The 19,499-nt window shown below is 38.1% G+C and overlaps 1 protein-coding gene across 9 annotated transcripts in view; it reads right to left on the bottom strand.

Annotated features, from left to right (window-relative positions):
- The window catches only part of hspg2 (heparan sulfate proteoglycan 2), a 159,934-nt gene that overhangs the window by 45,949 nt on the left and 94,486 nt on the right, over window positions 1-19,499 (bottom strand). For 8 of the 9 annotated variants that reach the window (XM_022677111.2, XM_049462688.1, XM_049486523.1 and 5 more), the window contains 19 exons: window positions 17,549-17,619; window positions 16,578-16,645; window positions 16,323-16,463; window positions 14,861-15,055; window positions 14,255-14,293; window positions 12,583-12,888; window positions 11,394-11,486; window positions 9,911-9,994; window positions 8,396-8,488; window positions 8,217-8,306; window positions 7,906-8,136; window positions 6,354-6,467; window positions 6,088-6,215; window positions 4,222-4,308; window positions 4,061-4,119; window positions 3,547-3,717; window positions 3,314-3,424; window positions 2,877-2,977; window positions 1,891-2,071 (listed from right to left, as the gene is read on the bottom strand). In XM_022677111.2, coding sequence (XP_022532832.2) covers window positions 1,891-2,071; window positions 2,877-2,977; window positions 3,314-3,424; window positions 3,547-3,717; window positions 4,061-4,119; window positions 4,222-4,308; window positions 6,088-6,215; window positions 6,354-6,467; window positions 7,906-8,136; window positions 8,217-8,306; window positions 8,396-8,488; window positions 9,911-9,994; window positions 11,394-11,486; window positions 12,583-12,888; window positions 14,255-14,293; window positions 14,861-15,055; window positions 16,323-16,463; window positions 16,578-16,645; window positions 17,549-17,619 — 2,363 coding nt within the window. The remainder of the gene's footprint in view (window positions 1-1,890; window positions 2,072-2,876; window positions 2,978-3,313; window positions 3,425-3,546; window positions 3,718-4,060; window positions 4,120-4,221; window positions 4,309-6,087; window positions 6,216-6,353; window positions 6,468-7,905; window positions 8,137-8,216; window positions 8,307-8,395; window positions 8,489-9,910; window positions 9,995-11,393; window positions 11,487-12,582; window positions 12,889-14,254; window positions 14,294-14,860; window positions 15,056-16,322; window positions 16,464-16,577; window positions 16,646-17,548; window positions 17,620-19,499) is intronic. The other variant, XM_049462689.1, reaches the window with a different exon arrangement.

The raw sequence follows: 19,499 nt of genomic DNA, 5'->3' as shown, positions 1-19,499 counted from the left end.
AAATATAAGTATCCTACCAAAAAAATAAATAAAAATAAACTATTGAAACATATTGATCCAGCAACATCCCTAATGTTTCTACTGCAAGTCAAGTGTTTAAGCCAATGGGTTTGTTTTTAGTTATGTATAAATTTATGTATAAATATATAAATGACTGTCCATGGTAAATGACTATGCAACAGAGATACTGGTGAGCAAATATACTAGTGCTAGTCTCAAAAAATTAGAATATCAGTGATTCATTATTTATTATTTTAGTGTATATAGACGTATTACACACAGAGTGATCTATTTTAAGCGTTTATTTGTTTTATTGTTGATGATTATGCAGATTTCATTTTCCAGCAGGATTTGGCACACTGCCCACACTGCTCCAAAAGCACCAATTGGGGCCCTTTTTAATGTTCTAATTTTCTGAGACTGAGAATTTTTGGGTTTTCATTGACTGTAAGCTTCATAATCAATAATCAACAATAAAAGAAATAAACGCTTAAAATAGATCACTCTGTGTTTAATACAGATATATAATAAAAATAAAGAGTTTCATATTTTAAACTGAGTAACTGAAATCAAGTAACTTTTCAATGATATTCTATTTTTTTTGAGATGCACTAGTAGATTAAGTTGAAAAACACAATAAAGTACAGTATAAAAATGCCTCGAAATGTAATGAAAATAATAATCTTTTGTCCTACACTGTGCAGAACTAAAACAAGCTGCCGTTTAAGAAATAAGTTACAAATAAGTAACAGAACTGTATTGTACAGTAGTTTTGTGTGTGGAATGTAATCGTAAACAGCTTGAATTAGAGGTACTGAGATAATATATTGTGATAAATAATAAACTTTTCTGAATATACTGTAGAAAAACTGAGAACTGACCAAAACAACATTACATTACATTTCATTACAAACATAGAAATTTAATTGGATGAAGAGCAGAATAAATGATTGTGAAGTTACCGCATAAGTCTGCGTAAGTATTTAGGTTTTGTTGGGTTTTATTTTGCTTAATTTCTTTCTCAATTTCGCTAATCCAATTAATCCAACCCTACCCCTCACCAGGACTTAGATTACCAGATTAAGTATGTACATTGAATATTGTATATAGTGAAATGTCTTTAATTATTACGACATAATATTTTATTTTACGATATAATATTATTATTGCCCACCCTTAGTTTCAATAAATATAAAAAAAAAAAGAGTTAATGATATACATATATAAAATAAAAAAAATAATAAAAAAATTCTAAAGCAGTTTTCCCCTTTTTGTTGATCATTTAAAAAAAAAAAGTAAATATGATTCAACAGATTCAGATTATGTATTATGTAATCATTTATAACTAAACTCTAACTGGAATTATTATTTTAACTTTTAATTACCAGAAATTTCCAACACGATCATGGTCACTTGATTGTGCATCGATAATTTGTTGCTCTTGTTTTCCTCTATCATTCACAAGCTGTATTGTTTTAATTAATGATCTGATCTGATTAAGACTGATTAATAATGAGAAAGCATCAAAAGCAGTTAAAGCAGTTTAGTTTAGTTTAGTAAGAAAAAAAAAAAGAGTCAAAAACAGCCAAAAAAAAAAAAAAAAAAAAAAAAATCACCACAAAATCACCACACAAAACAAATGCAGCTCAAACAGAAACAGAAACAGAGGAGTGCAGGATCCCGGCCGGAGCCGAGGAGAGGAAGGGGTTAAAATCTTACACAACTGAAGAAGAAGAAGAAGAAGAAGAAGAAGAAGAAGATGATGATGATAAAGAAAACAGTGAGCAAAACCAAGAGCCAGGCGCATGCAAACAGGCTGGGCAGGTGAGACGGGCAGGTGGAACTGGAGGTGGTCTCAGGAGGACGATGGCGAGGAGGACAGTCACGAACCTTGGACGTGGAGGACGGCAGAGCTTTCGTCCATGCCGAACATGTTGGATCCGGTGCAGACGTACACGCCGTAGTCCTCCGGCTGGACGTTCTGGATGGTGAGGATGCCGTTGAAGTCCATGGCTCGGTTGGGCAGCTTTCCGTTACCCTGCCGGGTCCAGACGATGGTGTACGCTGGAGACTGTGAACATTTAAACATGTCAATCAGGAGATTCTTCTCTCTATTTCTCACAAATTCCAAAAAATAAAAATATTATAGAAAGCATTGACAGACCTCAAATAATGCAAAGAAAACAAGTTCATATTCATATACAAGTTTTACGAGTTCAGAAATCAATCAAATTGGGTGGAATAACCCTGATTTTTAATCACAGTTTTTTTTCATGCATCTTGGCATCATGTTCTCCTCCACCAGTCTTACACACTGCTTTTGAAGATGTTACATATTAAAGTAACCCACCTGTCTCCTGTGCATAACAGTTTGTGTGTTTTTAATCCTATTTTCTCCCCAAGTTACTTGGACTCCCCCTATCACTAGTAATGCCCCAACACACCAGGAGCGTTAAGAAGACTAGCACACGCCTCCTCCAATACTTGTAAAGTCAGACTCCATCTTTTTTTTTTTTTTTTTGAACTGCTGCTGATGCTGTAGCATTTCCGAGTAGCATCACAGCAGCGCTACGCTAACGCTCGGAGGAAAGCAGCGCAGCGACTCTGGTGGTCCTGATACATCAGCTCACAGACGCAGCCTTGTGCTGATCCACATCACCCTAGGAGTGATGAGGGGAAAGAGAAGAGCGCCATCTACCCACTGTACCCACCCAGAGAGAGAGAGCAAGGACAATTGTGCTCTCTCAGGGCTCCGGCAGCTGATGGCAAGCTGCATGACCGGGATTCGAATCAGCTCATGCTATTAATTAAATGAAAATCTGTGCATCATTTAAGATAGACAGAAAAATAAATAAACATTTTAAGCAGTTTCCTACTTTGCTCTTTGCAGTGCAGATGAAGTTCACAGTGACTCCTGCTGCCACACTCTGGACCTTGGGCTCCTCAATGAAGACCTCGATGGGTTTGGTTGGTGAGGCTATTAAAAGAGACAGAGCAGTGAGGTTTAATTTTCCATTGCAAAAATACTTAATGCAATACAATAAAAAATATTTAATAATCATATAAAGTGATTTTCTTTCTTTTTTTTTTTTTTTAGATTCTGTCTCTCACAGTTGAAGTGAACCAACATTAGAAATTAAAGACTTATTTGTTACAGGCTAAATTGTCAGTGTATATTATTATTATTATTATTATTATTATTATTTTAACAGATGACATTACTTTAAACAAGCAATTTTAAAGCTTTAAATTGGATCAAAGATGCCTACACTTTTCAGGATACCCTTTTTGAAGAGTTCTGACTCTGACTTACATCTTACGATGATCTCAGCGCGGCCGCGGGTGGTGTCGAGGGAGTCTCGGCAGGTGCAGATGTACACGCCTGCATCAGCGGGCTGAACACTGGAGAAATGCAGCTCCTCTCCTGCAGGAAATTAAAGATAGATAAAGATAATTCCATATTTTATATTTCTAATTCATACAACTCTTTGCAGCAATAGCTAATAATTAATAATATTAATTTCCTCTCCACTGCAGGAGCTGTACCTTGTCTGCGTCTCTCGGCAGAGCTGGAGATTGGACGTCCGTCTTCTCGAGACCAGTGGAAATAGTGTGGTGGAGCTCCAGACGCCTGGCACCTGAGGGTAGCTGTGCCACTCTGAGGAACCTGTACCCTCTCAGGATACACCCTCACCTCCTGACAGGAAGCAGCTGGAACTAAACAAACACAAAAAATACAAACAAGAAAGTTGAGCAAAGCTAAACATGCACTTCACCCTAGCTGCCATCTGCCATTCTTTTTGTAGGTCACTTGATGTCACTTTTGTCACTGTCCAATGAAAAACAAGTATATCCATTTTTGTAGACTTTTAGTTCTCTACATAATTTGCACAGACAAATAGTCCCTTACACTGTGCTAAAAATTCCTGATTAAATGACCAATAAAAATCCTTCAAAATTACCTGTAAAAAAAAACTATTTTTACATTGACTTCCATTGGAAGTTTAGTAGTTTTTTTGTCTCTCTCCTGAAAAGTTGCTGTTTGAAAATTTTAACTCACCATTAGTTGGGCGGCACTTGATTCTCTCTTGTGGATTTCCAGTGTATCCAGGTGCACAGCTGTTTAAAGAGTATTAAAACACATCATGAGGTACAGAAAAACAATTTAACAATCCACAAAAAATGATTTGATCCACCCAAACCTAAAACTGGCCAACTCACCGCTCACAGTACTGCCCAGTGTAACCCGGCTGGCAGGCGGTGCACTGATAATCACCACTGCCCAGACTTTCACAAGTGGGGGAGAATCTGGAAATAAAATTATTATTATTATTATTATTATTGAGTTAATCAACAATAACAGCTAACTGTTGTGGTATAAAGTAATTGAAAATATAAGATCTTGGGAGTTTGTAGACTTGATATTGGTGTTAATCCTCATAAGCATTACACTATATAGATTATTTGAGGTTTAGCAAGAAATAAAACTGACACATACTATATATATATATATATATATATATATATATATATATATATATATATATTTTATCTGTTCTAAATTGTAATGAAACATGCATTTATTCGCATTAAAGGAAAACAATGGCAATGCATGGCCTCTCATGGTTCAATGAAATAGAATAATAATAGAATTAGACCAGAGACCAGAGTACCAGCAGTGTTGCTGATCACAGCGTTGTGGGATCAATACTAGGGGTGGGCAATATTATATCGTATACAATATATCGTGACACAGAAATATCATGATATTAAAAATCCATATCGTGATAATAGGGCTGTTCTGTCTTAAAAGTAGTCTATTATTATTTACTGTGAAGCTTTAGGTGTATTTATTGTATAATTGTTTTAGTTTGCAGTTTATATGCATGCACTAAATATTCTGCAATATTATTTGTTGCATTATATTATTTTATGCTATATTATTTATTTTGCCACATTATGATTATTCTGTTATACTATTATACTATATTCCTGAAATTAATTAATTATTTTAGTTTTCCTATATCGCCAAGTATATCGTTATCGCAAAAATACCCTGAAATATCGTGATATTATTTTAGAGCCATATCGCCTACCCGTAATCAATACCCATTCATTACTGGGGCAATAAGATTTTGTTCATATCATCTTTTGATATAATAGTCTAATAACAGTCGATACCCAGTGGCTTAATATATACAGAACAGTACAGGCCAAAAGTTTGGACACACCTTCTCTTTTTCAATGTGTTTTCTTTATTTTCATGATTATTTACATTGTAGATTCTCACTGAAGCATCAAAACTATGAATGAACACATGTGGAGTTTTATGTACTTAACAAAAAATGAGCTGAACCTCCACAGTCACCGGCCCTGAACCCAATCCAGATTTGAGGTTTGTGGTGAGCTGGAGCACAGAGTGAAGAAGACAAAGGAGCAACAAGTGCTAATAAACAAACACCTCTGGGAACTCCTTCCTTCCTTCCTTCAAGATTGTTGGAAAACTTTTCATTTCAGGTGGCCACCTCTTGAAGAAGCTCATTGAGAGAATGATGCCAAGAGTGTGTAATCAAAGCAGTAATCAGAGCAAAGGGTGGCTAATTTTGAAGAAACTAGAATATAAAACATGTTTTTTTTAGTTATTTCAACCTTTTTTTTTTGTAGTACATAAGTACATAAAACTCCACATGTGTTCATTCATAGTTTTGATGCTTCAGTGAGAATCTACAATGTAAATAATCATGAAAATAAATAAAGAAAACACATTGAAAAACAGAAAACCTGATTTTTTTTTTGTACTGAATGTGTATATCGTCGCTGTCCTATGAAAAACACTTATCTCCATTTTTGTCGATTTTCAGTTTAGTACATAATTTGAACAGACAAACTGTCTTTTACACTGTGTCAAAATTTCTTGATGAACGGACCAATAGAAACTCTTCAAAATTACCTGAAATAAACTGTTTTTACATTGACTTCCATTGAAAGTTTACAAGGTTTTTTCCCTCTCCTGTAAAGTTGCTGTTTTGGAGATAAGTGTTTTTCATTGGACAGCGACGATATGAGTGTGTGTTATGCTGGACTAACTGGTTCCCGGGGTCGGTGTGTGGACAGGCGCAGGGCTGACAGTCTTCTGGGGTTCCAGCCGAGGCGTCCCCGAAGTACCCGGTGGCACACTGCTCACAGAGCTCGCCCATGGTGTTATGCAGACAGTTCTGTTAAAAGCAAAAAGAAATCAGACTTTTTAACATATTCATCCCTCCTGTGTACCAATTTACCTGTGCAGTATTATAATCACTACAGGTCTCCTGCAGTATAATGGAGATTTATATAAAGGTGCGGATGGAGCTCACTGTGCAGATGCCGGTCTCTGGGTGGCAGGAGTCGGAGTGGCCGTTACATTCGCACAGCTCACAGTGACCGAGGTACAGACCTCCACCTGTACGAGTATAGCCTGGAGCACAGTCCTAAAACACAACACAACACAACACAACACACACACAGAGAGTCACATGACTTCATGTTTAAAATAAGTTACTGCCCTTGTTTTTGTCGTAACCAAGAACATGATGATAAGCATCAATATTACCCCTGTTTAACTGCAAAATACCATCAAAAACAGTTTAGCAGGCTTGGAAGTGAGGTGGTGGTGCACTCGTCTACTGTGCAGTGGTGCCTGAACTGTAAAGACTTCCATTCTGTTCCTCATTCCCACAATTTATATAGATATAACGTAAAAGACCATTTATTTGTTGTTTTAGTCTATAAACTACAGACAACATTTCTCCCAAATTCCAAATAAAAATATCGTCATTTAGAGCATTTATTTACAGAAAATGAGAAATGAGAGAAAAAAAAGATGCAGAACTTTCAGACCTTAAATAATGCAAAGAAAACAAGTTCATATTCATAAAGTTTTAAGAGTTCAGAAATAATCAATATTTGGTGGAATAACCCTGGTGGTTTTTAATCACAGTTTTAATGCATCTTGGCATCTCATGTTCTCCTCCACCAGTCTTACACACTGCTTTTGGATAACTTTATGCTGCTTTACTCCTGGTGCAAAAATTCATTCAAGCAGTTCAGTTTGGTGGTTTGATGGTTTGTGATCATCCATCTTCCTCTTGATTATATTCCAGAGGTTTTCAACTTGGTTAAATCAAAGGAACTCATCATTTTAAGTGCTCTCTTTTTTTTTTTTTTTGCAGAGCTGTATATGTTTCTTAACGTCCAAGGCCAGTGCTTGGGCAAAATTACCTTAAATCAAAATATAGAAAATTTCACCTCCATAACCATCATGACCATGACCGTGCAAACCCTTTTTTTTTAACACAATGTAGGGGGGCGGGGGTGATTGCAGATTACAACCAATGGAAACCCAATAATCAGTGTCCCAGAAAGTTAGAATATTACATATTATATAAGACCAATTGGTGCTTTTGGTATCAGTGTGGGCAGTGTGCCAAGTCCTGCTGGAAAATGAAATCCGCATCTCCATAAAAGTTGTTTTCAGCAGAGGGAAGCTGTAAGATATGAAGTGCTGTAAGATTTTGTGGGAAAACAAAACTGCACTGACTTTAGACTTGATAATAAAACACAGTGGATCAACACCAGCAGATGACAGACATGACTCTCCAAACCATCACTGATCATCAGTAAATTTTACATTTCATTTAAAGTAAATCAAGGGAGCAGAGTCTGGAGGAAGAGTGGAGAGACACACAGTCCAAACTGCTTGAGGTCTAGTGTAGAGTTTCCACCAATCAGTGATGGTTTGGAGAGACATGTCTGTCATCTGCTGGTGTTGATCCACTGTGTGCAAAGTCATACTTTGAAGAATGAAGATGCGGATTTCATTTTCCAGCAGGACTTGGCACACTGGTGTGGTGGTTCTTTTTTTCATACCTGGCAGGACAGTCCTTGGTATCCAGGAGGACAGCGGCACTGCTCCACCTCCAGAGCCTGGGCCAGGCCTGTGTAGTTGGGCACAGCGATCTCCATGCTGACCCCTGAGATACTGGAGGAGCGCATCTCGGTGTGATAGGACGCTCGGATCAGGATGTCGTCCAGGTCGGCCAGAACCATCAGCAGGTGCTCCCGGGTGGTCGGCATGCCGTCAGGACGCTTCCAGTAATCCTGCAGCGGAGAAATCAGCAGATTATGTTTATATTGTGTAATTATATACGTTTTGTACGCCTAGTCTGATCATGTCTCACCTCTCTGAAGACGATCTCGAAGCTGCGGGACTCTCTCGTCCCCTGTCCCCTTCGCCAGTCCTGACGAGCCACTAGCGTGATGTCGTTACCCTGGAAACGAGCACAGATGATGCTGAGAAGCTGTTTTAATCTATTAAAACTTTATTAACGTCATGTGGACCATTTAACGCATTACTTACAATGATCTGAACGTCAGTATCGTCTATAGGAGCTCCTCTAGATCCCGGCACGTAGGAGATGGTGTACTTCAGCTTTCCTCCATAGGAACCCACCTGTTAAAACATGTAAAAAAATAAAAATAAATAAATAAATAAAAAATACAGATTACTGGTGTAATTAACCCCTTCAATGCAGGACTTGTTGTTTAGAATTTTTTGTATAGCTTTAACATACACTAGAATGCTATACAGCGTACAGTGTTCCCTGAAAATGAATTAACCATTCAGAATTTGCTCAATTCCTGCATGTATTTTACCTCAAACTTCATAAAATTCTCACAAATGTCTTAAAAGAAAAATTAGGAAAGAAACATTACACTTGGTCATTTATTTAAAGAAAAGTATTACAGAAAATGATCCAGTATTACAAATATTTGTGAGTGGCAAAAGTATACAAACCTTTAGGATTAGAAGTCAATTTGAAGGCGAAATTTTGGTGTTTTTTTACTTTTGTTCTATTTTATTTGAAGAACACCACACTTTTGTGGAAGTGTATCATACTCCAAACAATGCAGATTTTTTCAGAAGCTCAGAAAAAGAGGAAAATATTATAAAAACATCTCTAAATTAATCAAATTCTCTACATTCACACAGATTTTGTACAAATGGAGGAAATTTAAAACCATTATTACTCTCCCCAGCAGGGTTTAACCGACAGAAATCGCACTAAAAGCAAGGCGTGTTGCAGTCAGTGAGGTGTTGTGGCACAAAGTAACTTCTAAGCAACTGAAGGCCTTTCTCACATTGGCTTTCACACATAAGTCCGTAAGTCATGACCAAATTAGAGCTTTTTTTTTTTTTTTTTTATGAAAGCGTTATGCTTGAAACAAAAAAATTATAGAACCTTATTCTATCTGTAAAACATGGTGGTGGTAGTATCACGATTTGGACCTGTACTGCAGCATCTGGACCAGGACAGCTTGTCAACTGCCAGCCTACCTGCTCCGGACTCTGAACTTGCCACTCAAAACTCCACTTCCCAACATGCACCCACGCCAGACTTCCTGACACTACGGTGCCGTTCCCTCTCTCCGAGCTACTGATTGTTTTCACCTGTTCTTCGCTGTTTATACACCTCAGTTTACTCTCTTTCTTTGTTGACTATTGAATTGAACTAGTTTCCTAGCTTTTGTACGACGTGTATTCTTTGTATTTTACCCTTTTGTTGCAGACATATTTTTGTGTATTACCGATGTTTGGATTTTGCCTTGCCGAGTTTATTGATTAACTCATTCATTTATATCTGGCCTGTGAGACACCATCGGCTTTTGACACTCACAGATATGTAATATCTCGAATAAAAACTGAACAAAAACAGAAGTCAGGCTCAAAACATCCACCAGCTCTATAAACCACCAGGGCACCATTGACCATTGACCACTAGGGTCTGATGGTCTTAGGAGCACTAGACCCTAAACCAAAGCTGTGGATTGGTCAGAACTTTGGCGTTTGGTGACTAAACCCAAGTTCAGTTACCTTGTCCCCTCTGAACTTTGGTGGAAGCTGCCAGAAGAGCACATCATCAGGGTGTAAGCTGAAGTCTTTGTAGACCAGAGCGTACTACAGCACAGGAGGAAAGAGGTGCAGGAGCAGAAACGAAAGACAGAGAGAAGAAATAAGCATGGAAAAAAGAGAAGCTAGAAAAGCAGATAAGATCATTAGATAGAGATTGATAAATCAGGTGTTGTGTACAAAAAAGAAACCCATCAAAAACCATCCAAAAGTGTTCTAAACATAAAAATACACAATATCTCTCAAAAGTGAAAGCACCCCTTGAAAATGACACTTTAATATATTTACACTTTTAGTATAACAGTGTAAATTTAATCTTCTTTCAAATTAACTCAACACACAGCCATTAATGTCATTAATGTAACCACCATTTGGTGGAATAACCCTGGTGGTTTTTAATCACAGTTTTTTTCATGCATCTTGGCATCATGTTCTCCTCCACCAGTCTTACACACTGCTTTTGGATAACTTTATGCTGCTTTACTCCTGGTGTAAAAATTCAAGCAGTTCAGTTTGGTGGTTTGATGGTTTGTGATCATCCATCTTCCTCTTTATTATATTCTAGAGGTTTTTAATTTGGTAAATTTAAAGAAACTCATCATTTTTAAGTGGCCTCTAATTTTTTTCTAGAGCTGTACATGGTCGTCCTGTTAAATGTAGATGTTTAAACTGTTCATCTGTTCATTGCAGAGAAAATACTTCTACTACTACATTTGAAAATCAAATAAAATATTTATTTTTTTATATAAATTTTATTTCTCTCTTTTTTATTTGTTCATAAAAAGTGATGGTAAATTCAACAGTCACAGGAGTGTTCACCTCCACCTTCCTACGTTTGAGGATGCCCCACAGATGCTCAATCTTTAGGTCTAGGGCTGGAGACGTCCTTGCCCAGTTAATCACCTTTTCATCCCTTTTGCAAGACAGCTGTCATCTTAAAATTATGTTTGGGGTCGTTATTATGTTGGAAAAAACTGTTATGTGGCCTAGTTTATTGGCTATTTTCATTTAGTGGTGTTCTCAGTTTTGTTGCCATTGGTTATTTTAAATTATTTTGAGGGTTTTGACTACTTTACATTGTATAGAAGTGTCAAATCTTCATTGGTGTCCCATTAAAAGATCAGGGGTGTACTCTCTTTTGTACTGTTTCCTAAGTTACCACCTTTAATACACACTCCATGCAAGACCAAGAGGAAGAACCACCTCTTAAGGTCACATTAAGTTCTTACTGGCTAACCATTGTCTACAATCTCACAACTCAAAGTTAATAACTTATCCACCAACCACATCACTGCATACATCAAACATCTAATCAACCAACGTCAATCATTAACTCCTTACTGAATGATCAACATGCGCCACTGTACTACAAGCTAAGCTTCAGCTTCAGGTGAGGTGGTACAGTATATACCAAAAACACAAGCAGCATGCAGTCAGAACTGTCTACCTTTTCACAGGAGCCTGAAGAAGAAGAAGAAGAAGAAGAAGAAGAAGAAGAAGAAGAACCAGGATGTTCCACAGTGTTCTTCTCCGGCTTATCCTGTCAGTGGGACCAATATACCAAAGCAGTGTCAAAGCCTATGAAGCTAGCATAGCTAATAAGTACACTACCATGCCAGATGTATTGGGATAGCATTGTGTAGAATATCAGTGAAAAGTTACTTTATTTCAGCAATTCAGTTCAAAATGTGAAACTCATATATTACAATAATTATGATGATGATTATGAAGCTTACAGCTAATAAAAAACCCAAAAATCAGTGTCTCAGAAAAGTAGAATATTACATAAGACGAATTTGTACTTTTGGCAGTGTGGGCAGTGTGCCAAGTCCTGCTGGAAAATGAAATCCGCATCTTCATTCTTCAAAGTATGACTTTGCACACAGTGGATCAACACCAGCAGATGACAGACATGTCTCTCCAAACAAACCATCACTGATTGGTGGAAACTTCACACTAGACCTCGAGCAGTTTGGACTGTGTGTCTCTCCACTCTTCCTCCAGACTCTGCTCCCTTGATTTACTTTAAATGAAATGTAAAATGTACTGATGATCAGTGATGGTTTGGAGAGTCATGTCTGTCATCTGCTGGTGTTGATCCACTGTGTTTTATTATCAAGTCTAAAGTCAGTGCAGTTTTGTTTTCCCACAAAATCTTACAGCACTTCATATCTTACAGCTTCCCTCTGCTGAGAACAACTTTTATGGAGATGCGGATTTCATTTTCCAGCAGGACTTGGCGCACTGCCCACACTGATACCAAAAGTACCAATTGGTCTTAAAATATAATATTTTAATTGTCTGAGACACCGATTTTTGGGTTTTCATTGGTTGTAAGCCTTATAATCATCAACAATAAAAGAAATAAACACTTATAATAGATCACTCCGTGTGTAATACATCTATATAATATATAGAGTTTCACATTTTGAAAGTAACAAGCGACTCTATGTTCTTAATGTTGATAGTGTTTACTCTTAACGTCACAGTGATTTGGGCATGCAGTTCGCACAATGCTAATTGGACGGGCAAACATTTCCAATTTTTCTCCGTCTTGCTATATTAGCTTAGCATTGTTTGCTCAGAAATTTTAAAGCAACTCCACAGAAACCCCCCAGGTAACCCATACGCAGTACCTGCACTACAGTAAGGTGAGGGGGGTGGGCTGGAGCAGCATGGTGGGAACCACTGGCCCTCACTGAGGAGGTTATAGCAGAGGGTGGGGAGGGGGGGCTGGGGACACGGCCACCTGAACGACCGGCAGAACCGGAGGCTCTAAAGGGATGGGAGGAGGAAGAAGAGGTTCTGGATGGAGAGGAGGAGAAAGATGATGATGATGACGAAGAGGAGGAGGAGAAAGGCGCTCCCTTCCTCTGGGAAGTGAAGTTGGTGATGATGTCCCAGATTTCATCGTCAATTTTGCGCACTTCGTCAGTAGATGGCTGGTGAGAGGCAGGGAAAGGAAGTGGGGGGGAAAAGAAGGGGAAAAAAGTGGGAAAAAGTGGGAAAAGTAGGAAAATAGTGACCAAAGGGGTCAAAAAGGACAAGAAGGAAGAATTCTAGAGTCACTTCCAGGCAGGAAGAAACACGACATGCAGAAAATAAACAAAAGGGATCAGTAAAGATGTAGAGAAAAGTGCTTTAAGTTTAAAAATACCATATTATTGAGTTACTAGTTTTCGAAAGAGAACATACACAACATGCTACTAGGGCGATGCACGATATTGAAAAAAAAAAACAAAAAAAAAACATTGCAAATGTTCTTTTTTTGGAAGATATATATCACAATATTAACCCTTTGAACTCTAGGCAGTTTTGGTGTGTTTTCTGTCTCTGTCTTATAACACAGTAATAATATCAGACAGACACATGCCCTGATCTCTTTTACTCCAGAAGACATACGGCTGCTCAAAAATATCATCATTTAAAATGTAAAAGGAAGCAGAATTGTTATATTTTCCTGGAACTGATCATGTTTTACTCAAAATTTTACCAAGGGGATTTTTCACTTTTTTAGGTGTTTTTCTCTCAATGGGTTTCTTGTAGATTTAGCTTTAGCGCACTGGGATGCGATCACTATTTTTAGAAAGAGTAAGCTCCGCCCTTTCTAACCATATATGGATTATGTTTATTTGTGAAGGCATTCCTGAGTAATTAAGCTGAGAAAACAAGGTGCGATTTTGGACGGAAAATTTGTCCGTAGGGTTCTAAGGGTTAAACAATGCAGAGTTCATGGCGTCACCAGCTCGCGTCCGGAACAATCAAGAGCTGAGTCAGTGCCTAGCTCCCAAAACCCGAGAAAACAGCAAAACAACAGTAATCTGCCCTTTAATCAGGCATTTAAACGGCTTTTTAAAAGGTAAATAAGATTAAGAATAAGTTTTTCTGGGATTAAAAGCCTGAATTCAGCTGTAACTGGAAATATCTGCGCTGCAAAACTGTGCTGGACTGAGGAGCACAGCTTTCCACACGTGTGTTTTGTTTACAGGCACGTGCCCAACCATGTGGATGATGGAGACCATGCGGTTACCTTGTGTTTACTCCTGCAAACACCATCCTCCCCATCGCAAAACCCACATTAGATAACAGGCAATAATGCAACACTCACGATTCTTAATTCATCAAACTCAGTTAGTCAAAGCATGATTATCAAAAACAACGATCACTGCTCACACAGAGTTCAACTGTATACAAGAATTACTAACACCACAAAAAAAACAACAACAACCCATGCCAAACTGTACTACTATCACTACATTAAAAACTATGATCATGGTCACTGCAAAACTGACACTCCCAGTGCTTTACCTTGTGCGCTCGTTTCAATCGAGTTAAGCGAGGATGCTTCTACAAATAGCAAAAACATAAAAATCTATAAATAAAGACACTTGATGTAAACAACAGTTTTTATCTATCTATCTATCTATTCATAGGTAGTGGGGCAAGAAAGGGAGCAGAGAGAAAGGTAGATTAAACTAACTAATTTTAAGTTAGATCAAATTTACATTCAAAATAACTACATTCACAAAGTAACCCTTTTGCACACGAGCACTGGCACCATGCATCAATGCATGCATGCATGCAGGAGCTTCATGACTCCGAGCACTAATTGATTCCTAAGTATGCCACAATGTGCTACGCACCATTTTGAGAGAACTACATTAATATAAAGCCAAATCTAAAATATTTGGCTAAAATATCAACCTCAACAACCACAAACAAGGGAATATAAAAAAGGGAGCAAAAATGGAAGCTTGAGGAAGTACAAAGAAAAAGAGCAGTTTTCAGAGCAAACAGAAGCAGAAAGACAGACCTAAATGCAATTTCACTGGCCTGTGTGTGAATAAAACAAAACCAAAAAGCATATAAAATAAAAATAAAATAAAAGAGGTTTAAAACTGTGTCAGATTGTACCTTATCTCCCTGGTAGCTGTTCGGGAGCTGCCAGTAGTGCGGTTCCTGGCCCAGGCGGTCAAAGTTGGTGAAGGACGTCTGGGTGGTTCCGTCTGCGGAGACTTCTACTGAGAAACCGCTGGTGATACGATTCGTACGCTGCCGGTTTACAAGAGCGTAGCCTTGAGTGTTTCCTGGAGCGAAGACTGAGGTGACCTGAAAAGATAGAAAGAAAATGGGAAGAGAGTGAGGAAAAATGTCCTGAGTCCAGTCCAAAGAAAGATTACCAGCTGTCCTCTAATAGCCATGTTTATATTAAAATAAAAAAAATGAGCAATTCCATCAATGGACATCCCACCTCTCCCAGAAGCTGCAAGACTCTTTAAAGACACTTCAAAGACTCTACAAAGACTCTACAAAGACTCTACAAAGACTTTTTAAAGACTCTACAAAGACTCTACAAAGACTCTACAAAGACTTTTTAAAGACTCTACAAAGACTCTACAAAGACTCTACAAAGACTTTTAAAGATTCTTTAAAATATTATTTAAAAGACTCTTCAAAAGACTCTTAACAGGCTCTTCAAAAGACTTCAAGACTCTTCAAAGACTCTTCAAAGACTCTTAAATAGACTCTTACAAAGACTTTTAAAGATTATTTAAAAGATTCGTTAAAAGACACTTCAAAGACTCTTCAAAGGTTCTTTAAAGACTCTTACAAAGACTTTTAAAGATTCTTTAAAATATTATTTAAAAGACTCTTCAAAAGACTCTTAACAGGCTCTTCAAAAGACTTCAAGACTCTTCAAAGACTCTTCAAAGACTCTTCAAAGACTCTTCAAAGACTCTTAAATAGACTCTTAAATAGACTCTTAAATAGACTCTTAAATAGACTCTTAAATAGACTCTTAAATAGACTCTTAAATAGACTCTTAAATAGACTCTTACAAAGACTTTTAAAGATTATTTAAAAGATTCGTTAAAAGACACTTTAAAGGACTCTTTAAAACATCTTTAAAGACTCTTTAAAGACTCTTAACAGGCTCTTCAAAAGACTTCAAGACTCTTCAAAGACTCTTCAAAGACTCTTTAATAGACTCTTAAATAGACTCTTACAAAGACTTTTAAATATTATTTAAAAGATTCTTTAAAAGACTCTTTAAAAGACTCTTTAAAAGACTCTTTAAAAGACTCTTTAAAAGACTCTTAAATAGACTCTTACAAATACTTTTTAAAGACACTTTAAAGACTCCTTTTTTGTGGATACTGATTTTGTACAAAATTATGATTGCAATTACTCTTAATCTGTTATCATTATTGTTTTTTTGTTTTAGTTCGGTAACCAAGCAGCAGAATGAATTAAGGACTGATATTTGAGAGCTTTGGCTGTTTAGCAATTTAAGAAAATACCAAAATCATCTTATTGCCAATATTGGTGAATATTTCTGATGTTCTGAGCAATTTGTTCCTGATTTTAGTCTCACCACATCTCTGTAGTAGGAGGAACTGGTGCACTGCTGGGTGATTCCCATGCAGAAGCAAATCAGACAGCCGTCTTTGTTGGCAGGGCTGAGGTGGAAGGTTCTAGGCTTGCAGTTGGAGCATGTTGGACCCTCTACGTTCATCTGAATAAGAGAGAAAACATTAAGACATGAGATAATCTTCAGCGTTTCAGTTAAACTATTGTTTAATATTGATTTAATATTTTGTTAAAGGTTTTTGTGTAAAAGTGTGCTTGCCTTGCAGCGGCAGACCCCGTTGGCGCTGCAGCCCTCGCTTCCTCTCGCGTCACACCTTTCACAGTTTCCTGCGGACGGGAAATGTTTGATTAGTTACAAGAAAACAAAAAAATCAATACAGTGGCGTTAAAAGGTATTTGCCCCCTACAGATTTATTTTAAACAGATTGCCTGACATTCCCAATCAGGTTCATCTGGTAAACAGCAGAATTCCTGGTTCCATCCATTAGAGCAAGTTGTCCAGCAGCCCCAGACCATCACACAACACTACCACCACCATGTTTTACAGTTCAGTATGATGTTCCAAAATGTTTCCAAAATGATGCGTTATGAGTTTTTTACCCAGTTTCTTTCTTATTATTGAATCATTAACACTGATCTTAACTGAGGCTTTAGTGAGATCCTGCAGTTCTTTAAATGTTGTTCTGGGTTTTTTTCTTCTGTGACCTCCTGGATGAGTTCTTCATGCCCTTTTAGAGTAATTTTGGTCAGTCGGCCGGTCACTCCTGGGAAGGTTCACCAGTGTTCCATGTTTTTTCTCTATTAGTGAAAAATAGTGAATCACTGTGGTTCTCTGGAGTCCCAAAGCTTTAGAAATAAATGACTTTATAACCTTTTCCAGACTGATGGATGATCTGTAAGGTTCTATTTAAGTGATTTCTTGATTTTACAGGTCTGTAATCAGTAATCAGGTCTGGTTGTGGTCATCACAGTTCATTTATAGGGGGCGAACACTTTTTTTTTTTGGTTTGGATAGTTTTTTTCCTTTGAAAATAAAATGATAATTTTAAAAGTGCTTTTTATTTTTACTCAGGTTATATTTGTCTGATATTAAAGTTTAGGTATAGGTACCAGCATACAGATCAAGCCAATAAAACTGCAAAAGATGCAAAATTTATGATACAAACAATCCAAACTCTACAAGCAGCAAACAGCGTGCTGCTACCGGAACTGGCCTGAAGCAACACATACCATTCACGATGTTTCCTTCGTAAGTGCAGCTCTGTCCAAGCTCAGGGTTTCCAGAGTATTCAGGGGCACATCTAGAGCAAGAATTAACAACAGTATAGTGAGTTTTTTTAGAGAATCTGCTTACACACGCTTCTATAACACACACACAAGACACAGGACACTGCTGAGACAGGACAGAACTCCTGCAGGAACATGAAGAGAGATCTACAGCTTTTTGCTCTTATCTGTGATTAGCAAAGCACCGCTAACAGCTTTATTATACAGGACTATTATAGAGGAAAAAACAGGACATGCTTTAGATACAGTGGATACTGCTAGAGCTGGGTACGTTCAAGATTTAAATGCATGCATTTATTCAAATAAGAGCAGATTTTAATCAAGTACAGTATTTTCAATTTTATCTTTCAATTTTAGCATTAGCATTAGCCGCTAACCGCAGCATAAGGCAAATAGCGCTAGACTGAGGAACCTTAAGTGTTCCATTTACCCAGGGGGAAAATTAGAAATAAAAACAATTATATAACATATACAGGTGCTGGTCAACGAATTAGAATAATTTGAAATAGTGCAATCATGAAATTCTTTGAATGCATTTTTTGTGCAGAAAGCAAATCAGGTGTTCACCGCACCTGTCCTACTCGTTAGACTAATCACAGAACTCGTTACCTGGAAAAAAATTTGCTCAGCTGAGCTTTCCAAAAGGCCCATTTAGGCCATTTAACTGTGACACTGTTGTTTTATTGAATTAGAATAATGGAGAAACCGTTTCATTGAATTAGAATAATTTTTATTATAATTACAATCATCACTTTCTCAGTATTTTGTGGCTGCCCCCTTGGCTTGTATGACTGCCTGAAGTCTCCGCGGCATCGATTTGACCAGCTTGTCGCAAGTTTCCGCACTCACAGCTTCCCAGGCAGTGGCGATGTTCTGCTTCAGTTGGTCCAGCGTAGTAGGCTTTCTGTCGCAAATTTTCCGCTTGACGATGGCCCAAAGGTTTTCAATGACATTGAGGTCAGGCGAGTTGGCCGGCCATGCCAAAACTTCAAGCTGTTTTTTAGTGAACCAATCTTTGGTCGACTTTGCCGCATGAGCCGGTGCAAGATCCTGTTGAAATATGAAGTCTTCTTCGCCGAACTGTTCCTCAACAGTCGGAATCAGGAACGTTTCCAGAACATCTTGATATACGGCAGCATTGACAGTCTTCTTGAGGAAGCAGAGTTTCCCTACACCTCGAGCGGACATGCATCCCCAGACCATAACGCTCTGGGGAAACTTGACGGATCTTTTCACGCACTCGTGGTTGTAGGTTTCGCCACCACGACGCCAGACACGAGGACCTTGGTCACCGAAGGAGATGCAGAAGCGTGATTCGTCACTGAAGACCACTTTCAGCCAGTCTTCAGCAGTCCACTCGCCGTGTTCTTTGGCCCACTTCAGCCGTTTCTCCATTTGTTTCTTGTTCAGCATCGGTTTTACTGCTGGAACGCGAGATTTGAAGCCGAGTTCGCGCAGACGACGGTAAGTGGTTGATCTGGAGACGTCAGCGCCGGTCTGCTTGTTCCACAAGTCGGTGAGCTCGAAAGTGGACTTGAACCGGTTGCTGACTGCGATCTTTCTCAGCTGCTTGTTGTCGCGAGCAGAAGTTTTTCGGACGCCGGAACAGTTGGTGCGCTTGCTGCAGTTTTTCTTGAGAGCTTTGCAGACGGAAGACTGGCTGATGCCGAGCTGCTCAGCAATTTTAGTTTGGGTCAAGCCTTGTTGGCGAAGGGCTTGAATTTGAGCCACTATTCCGGTTGAGAGGTCGCGCTGCTTACCCATGATTGATTTTACAACTTAGAAATTCTACTCAACCCTGACTTTATACTGCACAGTGAACACTCTTCACAGAAAACAAAAATTTGAGAATTTATTCTAATTCAATGAAACGGTTTCTCCATTATTCTAATTC

The sequence above is a fragment of the Astyanax mexicanus genome, chromosome 13 (assembly GCF_023375975.1).
Source record: "Astyanax mexicanus isolate ESR-SI-001 chromosome 13, AstMex3_surface, whole genome shotgun sequence".
Taxonomy (NCBI): domain Eukaryota; kingdom Metazoa; phylum Chordata; class Actinopteri; order Characiformes; family Acestrorhamphidae; genus Astyanax; species Astyanax mexicanus.
This window is presented reverse-complemented; position numbering and strand designations above follow the sequence as displayed.